This window comes from Microtus oregoni, unplaced genomic scaffold, assembly GCF_018167655.1.
Source record: "Microtus oregoni isolate MIOR12 unplaced genomic scaffold, Mior012 000087F_ref0000451, whole genome shotgun sequence".
NCBI classification, from domain to species: Eukaryota; Metazoa; Chordata; class Mammalia; order Rodentia; family Cricetidae; genus Microtus; species Microtus oregoni.
In genome coordinates this window covers 192,136-204,558 of record NW_024544554.1, presented here as the reverse complement: position 1 = coordinate 204,558, position 12,423 = coordinate 192,136, and the positions used below count along the sequence as shown (strand labels likewise).

At 40.1% G+C, this 12,423-nt stretch overlaps 1 protein-coding gene across 1 annotated transcript; it reads left to right on the top strand.

Annotated features, from left to right (window-relative positions):
• The first annotated feature begins 473 nt into the window (after positions 1-473).
• On the top strand, positions 474-10,241 carry LOC121442198 (testis-expressed protein 30). The gene is made up of 6 exons (XM_041643661.1): positions 474-609; positions 4,542-4,615; positions 5,015-5,245; positions 7,952-8,003; positions 8,617-8,822; positions 9,791-10,241. The coding sequence occupies exons 2-6, from the start codon at positions 4,601-4,603 to the stop codon at positions 9,962-9,964; spliced, it is 678 nt and encodes a 225-aa protein (XP_041499595.1). The 5' UTR covers positions 474-609; positions 4,542-4,600; the 3' UTR covers positions 9,965-10,241.
• The last annotated feature ends 2,182 nt before the right edge of the window (positions 10,242-12,423 follow it).

The following is a 12,423-nucleotide window of genomic DNA, read 5'->3' as shown; positions in this document are numbered from 1 at the left end:
CGTCCAATCTTTTGACACTGTTTTGACTTTTCCATCTACAAAGCTCACACTGAACCACGTAGTCAAGCTGCCAAAAGGAAAGCAAGTCGCAGTAATAACACCAATAATAAATTAATTAGGAAATACGTTTTAAGTGCACGATTTTGTCTGGGGTCGCATGCATAGCTTGTCCTGTGCGCATGCGGCAGCGGGGTGGACGCGCCTGAAAGCCAAGCGGATAAGGAATCCACGGCGGGGCGAGGGGAAAGGGCTAGCTAGTCCGGGCTGTACACCACGTCTAACCAAAGGATGAACGGACCGGAAGAAGCTGAGGCGGCGACGCGAGCGCGGCTTTCCCGCGCTGCTCGGCTGCACCAGCGCCCTGAACTCCCGATCCCAGCTCCCCGCCTGCAGGAGGCGGGGCCGAGCTCCGGCGAAGGAGAAAACTCTCCTTCCCGGCGTGCCGCGCGCAAGTCCCACGAGCCGGGGAGGGCGGAGCCTGTGTGCGCGTGCGCAGGGGCGGGCCGCGCTGACGGGGGAGGTGGCGAGGCGGTCGCTTCGAGCGTGTTAGTTCGCTCCCCGAAGAGAGTGAGGGCGGTTGGCGTCCGGCGGTGTCTCGTGCGTTCGCTGGTAAGCGCGGCGGCGGCGGCGGGAAGCGGGGGCAGCGGGGCCGCGCCGGGCGGGCCGCCCCTCGGGGGCTGTCGGTCGGGGGCCGCCTGAGGCGTCGGAGGAAGCCGGCCGCCGTCGGGCAGCAGCCCCGGGAGGGCGGACACGGGGTGGGTACGGCAGCGGCGGGCAGGCGGGGGGCCGGGCCGCGGAGACTCGTCCGTCCGTGGGCTGCCGCGGGTGACCGGAGCCGAGCCTCCCCGCCAGCCGTGAGAGGCTCCCGCGGGAGGGCGCCTGCCCGACCCGGGGCTTCACGTCCGTTGAGCGAATCCACGACGATTCCCGTCGACCCCTGACCTCGGGTTTGGATTATTATTATTATTTTTTTTTCTTTCTCGTTTGGTGAGTCGACCCCCGGTAAGACTCCCAGTTTTGTTCGACCGGTGACAGCCGACGTATTTGCTGCAGACGTAACAGACAATACTTATTTTTTTTTTTTAACTGGAAGTCAGGTGGCCCGGGTGTTTTGACGGCTGAGTGGAAGGTAGGACCAGAAAAAACGCTGCCTCGGAGTATAAGGAGCACCTCCCCCCCCCCCAACCTCTCCCCCTTGCTGATCAACGGCGTTTAGAACCGGTACCCCGTCAACCGCATTTAAGGGTCAGCATTCGGTTGTCACCTTGCATCTACCGGGTTGGTAGCTGTTTTCTCCATCTGCTGGCTGTGGACGTTGAGGCGGAGCCAGGCTTTGGTCCTCCCTTATCCTTCCAGGAAAAAAAAAAAATGCTAGAGATAAAATCGACACTCATCACTTGCTTTGAGCTGTTACCCTCGGGACGTTTTCAGGGTTACCGAAGCAGGCTAGAAGAAACGTGTGCAACAGTCGTGAAGAACAAGTTGATCATGAACTCCGGAGCAGCGCAGAGTTTGTCCTTAAAAACAAAACCCCAGGTTAATCTGAAAGAGCCTTCTAGGTTGATGGTAAATGGAAAACCTGCTTCTAATTTTACTGCTTTCTGAAATGTCATCGAAATTACAGGGAAGGATGTTTGGTTTTTTGTTTTGTTTTGTGTTTGGGTTTTTTTGAGACAGGGTCTTGCTCAGCCTGGTCTCAAACTTGCAGTGATTTTTTTTTTTCACGTACTGAGATTATAGGCATACCCACCCAACGTGGCTCCCCCCCCTTTTTTTTTTTGGACACTGGGATAGAAACCTTGGAAAATAGAGAAGTTGAATAATGAACTCTTAAGAAGCAATGGCAAAACCAGCAGTGAGGGACGCAATAAAACTCGTCAACTGGTGTGAATAAATCATACCATTCAGAACACACAGAAACTGGCAGCACCAGATAGAGTTGGAAGTGTGTTGATGTGGGCAGAGGTGGAAGACTTAGGAAGTGTTAGGTTAAATCTTTTTAAGGAGCAGTCATATATTTAGATTCCTTTTCCCCTTTCACACTCTTGAGTGCTTATGTCCCCCATGATTAGAAGACAGGAAGGAGGCTTATTTTGACAAAAATAAGGGTTTGGGGGTAGTGGTGGTGCAGGCCTTTAATCCCAGCACTTGGGAAGCAGAGGCAGATGGATCTCTGTGAGTTTGAGACCAGTGTAGCCTACCACGCTAGTTCCAGGACAGCCAGAGCTGTTTACACAGAGAAACCCTGTCTCAAAAAACAAACAAACAAAAAAAAACTTTTTTGACTAGAGAATCCAAGACAGGTATTTGTAAAGATATATTTATGAAAATGAGGACCAAAGCCATAATTTCTTCATCTACTTCTCTTTCAACTTCCAAAACTTTTTAGTATTAATAACTTCCAGACCCAAGACAGTAGGGCTGGGATGAACAAGACAATGAGGAAACACACGCGTGCACACACACACACCAGTTAATGGTTGCTCCTGGCAAATAGTAAGGAATTTAACAGTAAATTAAATGCAAAGAGACCTCACTATTTACATTTTTATTTTTTTAAATTTTATACTGGGAGCTTGGGAGATGTTCCGACTGATAAAATACCAGCTGTAAAAGCTGGGAATATTGTTTGATCCCCAGCATCCATTTAGGCCTAAACTGGATGAACCCAGAGTAACAAAAGCTTATTGGTTAGCCAACCAGCTTACCCAAACTGATGAGCTCCAAACTCAATGTGAGACCTTATCTTAATAAATAAGAGTAGTAGAGGAAGACACCTGGTGTTTACTTCTGGCTGACACATGCAGGCACACAGGTATGTGCGCTTGCGCATACACACATGCAACACAAACAATTGATAGATGTATGTGCTGCCTGCTATTAAAATGAAAAGGAATTTTTTTTTTTTTTTTTGGTTTTTTCGAGACAGGGTTTCTCTGTGGTTTTGGAGCCTGTCCTGGAACTAGCTCTTGTAGACCAGGCTGGTCTCAAACTCACAGAGATCCACCTGTCTCTGCCTCCCGAGTGCTGGGATTAAAGGCGTGCGCCACCACCGCCCAGCGAAAAGGAATATTTTAAAATTATGAACAGATTTGATGTAGCATTTCCTCGCCTGTGAAATTTTCTTACAAATATACCTATAAGTAGATATACCTGTAAGTATAATATCACCTAGAAAGAGTCACAAGAAGCAAGTAATACCGGTTTCCTTGAGAGGAGTTCTGAGTGCAAGGCAAAAGTGGAATGAGTCAATATATTCTTGGTGTCTTGTGAGCTTTGAGCCATATTACTGTGTACCTAGTTAATAAACAAATGCCAGTGAAGGCCTATGGATGATAATGGAAATTCTGGTGTAAAATGATATGTTGAAAAATGAAAGCTCTCTTAAAATGCAAGGGAATGGATACTGAACAGCAGTCTCAAAAACTACAGTGGCTTGCACCCATTCATGCTTAATGGTTCTTCAGATCAGTTGTGATTTAGACTGATTTCCAGGCTTTAATTTGACTTCAGAATTGCTTAAGCTGTCTTCATTATGGAATTTTTGCTGAAAATGAAAAACTTCCTGGGATAGTTTTTCTCTATGGTTCAGGGTGAAATTCAGTGCTAAATTTCTAGGAATTTGCCATAGCTCAACTCAGAAGTGGCACTTTGAAATGTTTCAGTAGCCAAACCCAAAGCCAGTAGGATCACATGACAAAGACTGTGGTTACAGACTTCTGTTAAAAAGAGGGAATGAAATGATAAAAATTATTTCATAGCTGCAGGGAAATTAAATTAAAAATGGTCGAGATTATATGGAAAAAGGAATAATGAAGAAAATTATTTAGTAGATATATAGAAAGTAAGTTGGAGTAAGAATGAATATTCTTTTTGGTTTTTTGAGACAGGGTTTCTCTGTGTAGCCCTGGCTGTCCTGGAACTAGCTCTTGTAGACCAGGCTGGCCTCGAACTCAGAGATCCGCCTGCCTCTGCCTCCCTAGTGCTGGGATTAAAGGCGTGCGCCACCAACACCCAGCAAGAATGAAGATTCTTACAAATATATATTCTTTTTTTTTTTTTTTTTTTTTTTTTGGTTTTTCGAGACAGGGTTTCTCTGTGGTTTTGGAGCCTGTCCTGGAACTAGCTCTTGTAGACCAGGCTGATCTCGAACTCACAGAGATCCGCCTGCCTCTGCCTCCCAAGTGCTGGGATTAAAGGCGTGCGCCACCACCGCCCGGCACAAATATATATTCTTATAAATATATTTCAAAAGTATTTTTGTAAAGGTACAGCATCCTATTTGGAGTGAACTATTCTAAGGCCTCTGCATCAAAGTATCCCATTTGCTTTATCTTATGTCTGCCAGCTCCTGTAATTAGTTTTGAGTACCCATAAATCTCTTGAAAGTGATACAAGAGTAAGTAATAAATATAGATACCAGTTTGTAGAAAACTAGTTTCTGGTTGTGTTTATTTCAGCTTTTGAATGTGCTCATTCATAGTTTGGGGGTCATTCCCATGTCTGACAACTCACCTTTCACAACAGAATCTTCTTTTCAGGGAGATGTCATTTGCTTCTTGGATGTAATGCACTTTGTGTTTATTATTCAACAGTGAAAATGAGTCATACGGAGGTAAGATAGTATCATGTGTTCTGTATCTTCAGATTAAACTTTTGGGGAGATGGGGAAATGGGTTAATAATCAGTTCTGTGTAATAGTCTTATTTTCAGTTTGCATGGTGAGAGGCAGTACAGAATTAGAGTTGGGGAGTAAAAACTATGTAACCTTGAGCAAGTTACTTAATCTGTTGTGCCTTATCTGGGAAGGAGCAATAGTACTTTCCTTGTAGAATTATAAGGAATGCTTACAAGAGTTGATGCAGAGCACTTAAAGCACCTGACAGTAAACAGTTCTTAGATATATCAGGACTTGTTTGGAGGCCATGAGTCTTACAAAACAAATACATGTATTTATTCAGTTGTCTAAATAGTCAAGGAAATAATTTGATCCTTTTATTCTCTTGAATTTTAGGTTAAATTAAAAATACCTTTTGGAAATAAATTACTGGATGCCGTTTGTTTGGTACCTAACAAGAACATAGCATATGGAATAATTCTTACACATGGAGCATCAGGAGATATGAATCTTCCTCATTTGATGTCACTGGCATCCCATCTTGCATCTCATGGGTTTTTTTGCCTAAGATTTACTTGCAAAGGCCTTAATATTGTACATAGAATTAAGGCATATAAAGCAGTTTTGGTAAGAAAAATATATTTACTTGTAACAAGGTTCTGCTTAAAATTCTTCATAAATTTAAGGTATTTTGTTATCTAATTTTTAGATAAAAATAATTTCTAATTTCCTTAGAAACGTGGCAGTGCACATAGGCGATTAGTGTTCATGTTTCTCTTTTTTTGTCATCAGCTTCTTTTCACGGAGATGAAGGCTCACACCGTCAGTGTTCTTTCATGCTGCTGCCAAAAACGCTATGTAGAATTTTCTCACTGGGATAATGTGGTCTTAGAATATAGTTATGCCAATCTAGGTTATTAAACCTACTGTACTATTATGCATATACAAATATACCACCATTCTATGCTAGTATTTTCATCAAATTTGAAACTTCTACTAGCTTTTAAAATACAATTCTTTATCAAGTTTACTGTTTACCACTCTAGTTGGAGACACACACTTGGGAGAGGGGAAACCTAAAAATGAGGTGGACTAAAGTCTCGTGCAGTTGCTAACTTTATTTAGAGTTTCAGACAATTTATACTCTGAGAGTTAAGAATCGCATGAGTAAGTTGTTCGCTTACAAGGACAAGCCACATATGGCAAAAATACGTTTTTCCATCTAGCAGCATAGAAATAACAGCTGAAGTAAACTCCTTCCTAGCCAGTACAGCTGGGAGGAGCATAAATACCCATTCCAGGAACAATTTTGTGTTTTGAAGAAACTGAGGTTACAAGAATCTAATCTTATTTTCTTGGCATTTTCTCACAAGCACTCAGAATTCTCATTTGACTCCATTCTTGGACTATGTTCCGACTTCTCCCCATTTTTATTTTAATAAAATAATATTAAATAGGATAATTAAATAGGATAATAAAATAATAATAGGATATCCAGAGTGGTTTTGATTTGAGATGTTTTAGGTAAATCTAATTGTCATTTGATTCATAAATTTATAAATTGTTAAATATCCTGTAAAGGGAACATTGGAATTTTCTGCCACCAACAACAGAGATTCAAACTGGCCAGTACTATTAGTTACAGTATCATATTGATCAGGAAATTGTGGAGAAAAGCTTGGAAGGAGGCCCATATGATTAATTGTTTACATTGGGTCCTGTCTTTATTTACTAATTGAACTGGAACAGTAAGGTAAGCAATATTTTATGGCTCTTGTGGTGCAAATAATCCAAAGGATTATCCTCTTGTGCTGTAATAGCTGTAGGAGACAATTTAGTGGAGAAAATGAGTTCGAAGGCAGTGAAAGAATCCACTTGAGACATAAATGTCTGGATTCAAATAGCTGTAGGTTCCTCCTTTCCTCTGGAAATAATGTGTGAGGACTGTCCAATGCCGTCTTTCCTTCTAGGGTCTTAAATAGATTAGTTAGTGTGTAATTAGGTAAGAATTTTGATTTTGCTGAAATTGGCACAGGAAGTACCAAGCAACAGCTCATGAGGCCAGGGAGACGTCAATGGAGGAATTACTTTTCCCACCCGTGCTCTAGCTTGCCTGGGTTGTAAAAAGTTAGCTTTTACATGGGATCTCCTAAATTCTCACAAAAAGTAGAGACAATTCAAGATTAAATCAATTATCATATTCCTCACCCCATACTTCAAGGTCATTTTTCATACAATGGAGATAAGTATTTAAAGGAGGCTCCAGTAAGGGGGCTGAGGCAACAATTCCTGGCATAGGTATCACCATTTCTGTTTTTTATTTTATTTATTTATTATTTTTACTGCACAGGGAAAATTTCCTTATTTGCCTCTATCAATTTTAAGGTCTAACTATTCAGGAATTACTTCTTTATCATGATTAATGAGTATTTTAATAACAGTTGAAATCAATGCCCATGTGACCCCAAATTAAAAAAGGATCTTTTACTCCTTGCTAAATGCCTTTATAATATTTTAGACTCTATCTCATACTACTTCATGTAAAATTCCTTCTGAAAACCAGGATTATAATCATAACCAACTTTCAAGCAATCTAGTAGTTGTGATTTTGATACTTGTGGTCATTATTTCTTTAAGAAATTATGCACAATTTGGCGTACAGCAAAGTCTTCCCTAGTTTCTGCCCCGTTTGGCTCTCTCATGGCTGACTTCAGGTCCTTCCCTGTTCGGGTGCCACTTGTTTACCACTATGGAGGTGGTGAGACCTGGGAAAAAGGAGCCAATAAATTTAGACAGATGAAAGCCTCATGAAATAACCAACTTTGTTTAGAGCATCAGATGATTTATATTCTGCGTGTTAAGAAAAGTCGAATCACGTAAGATGTTCAATCACAAGAACAAGACACGTTGCAAAAACATGTATTTCAATAGAGGCATGTGAATAACTACAGCTGAAGTAAATTCACTCCTATCTGCTGCACCTGGGAGACCCATGAAAACACAGGCCAAGAACAATTCTGATTTGAAGAAACTGAGGTCACAGTACTCGTTTTCTTTGAGTTTTCTCACAAGCACTCAGAATTCTCACATAACTCCATTCTTGGACTGTGTCCCAACAGTTTACTGCTTGAATATTTTTATGAAGGCAAATTGATTTTCCCTGACATATTAGCTGACATAAGGATTAATAGTGAACACATGACAAGAAGAGGAAAGAACTGTATCTTCGGTAAATTATGTCTTTGCATAAATTTTTGTATATATCAGTAATGACAAGAATATCCAGTGGAGTATGACATGAAAGGAACTGATAATTTTTTTTGATTTATCTAGAATTACCTAAAGACCTCAGGAGAATACAAACTTGCTGGTGTTTTTCTTGGAGGTAAGCTTTAGTAATAACTTCATTATAAATATTAAGACTGCTAGCAGGAGGTTAATTTAAGAAATAATTTATTTTAGCTGGGTGATAGCGCACACCTTCAATCCCCACACTTGAGGCAGAGGCAAGCGAATCTCTGTGATTTGGGGGCCCGGCTAATTGATCTACAGAGTGAGTTTCAAGACAGCTAGGGCTGTTAAACAGAGAAAACCTGTCTTCAAAACAAAACAGATTATTTTGTTTTGATACATAACCTTGATACTTTATTAAGCTTTATATGCTTAAGGCATTTATGTGTTTAAATATAAAATAAGATTCTCTTATTCACTACATTTTATTACTCTTACAAATGATTCATTGAGAGTTTCTTCACCCTTTTAAGTATTGAGAAAAATAATTGTTTCTTTTTAAAATTTGGGGTAAGCTAGATCAATTTTTAGCTTTTCATAAAGCGGTAAGATTCCATTAAAAGCATTAGAATTTATTGCTTGCTGCTCTTTTGAGTTGTGATTTTTTTTCCCTCTGTAAGTATGAAGAACAGCAAAACTAATTTTACCATACCATTGCTACTATTGTATGTAAATATTTATTTCTAATTGAACTTAATTGGTTTTAGGTCGTTCGATGGGATCAAGAGCAGCTGCTTCTGTAATGTGTCACACTGAGCTAGATGACACTGATGATTTTGTTCGAGGTCTCATTTGTATTTCTTACCCACTGCACCATCCAAAGCAGCAGCAGAAACTCAGGGACGAAGATCTCTTTCGTATAAAGGATCCTGTACTGTTTGTGTCAGGTTCAGCAGATGAAATGTGTGAAAAGGTGAATTGAAACTCTGTATTTGTATGAGTAAACTATATTAGAGGCAAGATTATTGCCTGCCATATTCAGCTTCTGGACCTGGTGACCCACACCTTTAATCTCATAAACTCAGGAGACAGAGGCTGGTGGATCTCTGTTAGTTCAAGACCAGCCTTGAATATAGGGAGTTCCAGTTCAGCTGGGGCTATATCACCCTGTCAGAAACAAGACAAAAAAATGCTTATGTCTAATTTAGTTGTGTGTCTTTGTTACCCTGTAGCTTTGTAGCACTTAAAATAAAAGCATAGGGGCTGGAGAGATGGCTCAGTGGTTAAGAGCATTGCCTGCTCTTCCAAAGGTCCTGAGTTCAATTCCCAGCAACCACATGGTAGCTCACAACCATCTGTAATAAGGTCTGGTGCCCTCTTCTAGCCTTCGGCATACACACAGACTATTGTATACATAATAAATAATAAATAAATAAAAAATAAATAAAAGCATACTAATAAAATGGATCTCCCTAGAAAGGGATTTGGTAAATAGATTTCATCCTTATTTGAAGAATTAGTAATATCTGATTGTTATGATTTGGGAGATACCAGGGTATACATTTGGTTTATCATTTCAGCTTTGTGGCAGATTGTTATTGTCTCTCAAGTAAGCGTTAGCAGAATTCATATATTACTGAATATTAGCTAAGTATTATGGACTACTGTTTTCCAGAACACACAGTTTTCTTGGGAGAAAGATTTTTGGGAAAACAATTTGAATAACTCTAACCTGCCTAAAAGTTTTCCTTGTCAACAAATGCTTGGTGTATTCTGTTATAGGACTGTTTGAGAGGAGTGGACTGACACTGCTGTAGATACCTCGTTATGTACTGCATTGTCTCTAAAGTTGCATGTAGAGCAGGTATTTAGTGAGTCCTCTGGAGGGAGTGCCCGTCCAGTACAGATGAAGGAAAGGTCATCTTTCTCTTTCCTCTTTAGAACTTGTTGGAGAAGGTGGCCCAGAAGATGCGAGCTCCCAGTAAAATCCACTGGATTGAGAAGGCAAATCATTCCATGGCAGTGAAAGGACGGTCGACAAATGATGTCTTCAAAGAAATAAATACACAGATCTTGTTTTGGATCCAAGAAATCACTGAAATGGACAAGAAATAATTGTCACTAAAAGCCATGTTATTTTGAATAAAAGTATGGTTAATTTGATAAAGAACAGTATACCTCTCAGCATTGTGAGATATATTTCAGACTAATGTTCTTTAATGTTGCCCTATTTTTGAAACATGGTATTGTGGAAATATCCTTTACAAGATGTCTTTTGAAAGCACTGTTATAGTTATATGAAGATAATGTACAAATATTGAAGGTTGTTTATAATTTATTTTCATTAGTATAGTTAAGTTTTGAAAAATTAAACATTTGCATTTTGTTAAAATGGTGCTTTGTCTTACTCTGAAATACTAAGAAAATGCTTCTCAAAAGAGAAAAAAGTGCTGGCGATATGGCTCAGTCCTAAAGGGCTTGTTATACAAGCATGAGTGCTCAAGTTTTTTAAAAGTTTGTTTTCATTTACTTACCTGGGGGAGGGGTGCAGGGTTCAAAGGTCAACTTGGGGCAGTTCTTTCCTTTCAAGCTTGGTGGCCAGTGCCCTTCCCCTTAGCCATTTTGCCAGTCCCTGAATACAATTCCTATTACCGATGTAAAGAAGTGGGCACAACAGCATACCCCTATATACCTAGCTCTGGGATTTGATGGCCAGCCTCTCTGACCAAACCAGCATATTCCAAGGTCAGAGGCAGTGTCTTTAAGGTGGATGTGTTGGAATACTTGTTGATGAGAGGACTTGAAACCCTGGGCTCAACATAGTCAAAAGAAGCAGAGGGAACGATCGTGGAGATGCATTTCAGACAACCCTGACCTTAAAGTGAAGCAGCAACTTTGATGAAAAGTGTACTGTGTACTAAAGGTAAAGCTTTGGTAGTTCGTTGGCAAAAAATGAGTAAAATACTTGAGAGTTTCCAACATAGTTTATGAAATCAATAGATGATTAATTAAAGAGAAAAATGAAAATAGCTAAGTAGTTTGACTACTGTGTGCTCTATCCAGGCAGAATTAGGGATTCTTAGAAAGTACATAAAATGAGACTAATGCTAAATTTGTAAATAATTTTAAAATAAATGATTCTATACTAAATTCTCTTAGTAGCTTGCCTACTGCTCTTTCTAGGCACCAAACCTCAGATTGCCCATGTTCGTCATTCCTCCTACCCTGGTAGAGTAGATCAGTTTTGGTTTTTGTTTTTGTTTTTGTTTTTTTTTTTTGATTTTTGAGACAGGGTTTCTCTGTAGTTTTTGGTGCCTGTCCTGGAACTAGCTCTTGTAGACCAGGCTGGTCTCGAACTCACAGAGATCCGCCTGCCTCTGCCTCCCAAGTGCTGGGATTAAAGGCGTGCGCCACCACAGTCCAAATAGATCAGTTTTATTTATTACATTTTCCCACCTTAGCTATGGCATTAAAAAAATGAAAACCTAAATAACTTAGGTCTTTCATATTATAGTAGAAAATATAACTACAATTTCAAATTTTGGTTATCAGTATATATAATATTTGTTGATTAACTCATTTCCTGAAGAAGATTTAAAGTTTTTTTTTCTAGACAGGTTTCCTCTGTGTAACAACCCTAGGTGTCTTGGAACTAACTTGTAGACCAGACTGACCAAACTCAGAGATCTATCTGCTTCTGCCTCCTAAGTGCTGGGCATTTAAGCTGTGCCCCACCACTTTGCCCAGCAAGATTTAAGTTTTTTAAATTGGTAAACAGAATGAATATTTAAATTTTTAAAATCCTACAGGTGTGAAAACATTGTAAGCCCAAAACCAAGCTATCAGAATATAACTTGGTCCATTAGCAACTAACTAAAGTTCACTGACAAATAATACAAATTATAATTTAATTAGAGCTAGTGATGTAGCTCAGTGGTAGAGCTCTTGCCTAGCGTGGATGAGGCCCTAGGTTCAATCTGCACAGGAAAATTATAATAGGGAAAGAACGGAGAGTACAAAAGGAAACTTAAAACCATCAGAATATAGACGTGTAAGGATAAGATGGGTTTAAAAGGTTAGTAATGAGGCTATGACACTTTTTAAACTGTAGGTAGAATATAGGCCACTGTACCTGACACCCAAGCTAGAGTTAATCTGGAAGGAAGGAAACCATTGGGAAAATGCCTCCAGAAGAGACAGCTGTAAGGCGTTTTCTTAATTAGTGGTTATGGAGGAGGGCCCAGCATATTGTGGGTTTTACCATCACTAGGCTGATGGGGCTGGGATATGGGATATATATGAAAGGAAGAAGGAAGAAGGTATACTGAGCAAGCCATAGGGATCATGCCAGTAAGCGTCACCCCTCTATGTCCTCTGCATCAGTTCCTGCCCTGACTTCCCTCGGTGATGGACTACTAACCTGAAGGGTAAACTGAAATAAACCCTTTCCTCCCCAACCTTCTTTTGGTTATGGTGTTTCATGACAGCAGTAGTAACCCTAAGACAGTAATCAAAGATACTACTTTAAACAGGAATAAAAACCATTCGAAAATTAATACCCCTAAGTTGTGTAT

Excerpts from the sequence above, each read along its gene's own strand:
- LOC121442198 (XM_041643661.1), top strand. Across the intron at positions 5,246-7,951 it reads AGGCATATAAAGCAGTTTTG|AATTACCTAAAGACCTCAGG; the intron begins GTAAGAAAAATA and ends TGATTTATCTAG. Across the intron at positions 8,823-9,790 it reads CAGATGAAATGTGTGAAAAG|AACTTGTTGGAGAAGGTGGC; the intron begins GTGAATTGAAAC and ends TTTCCTCTTTAG.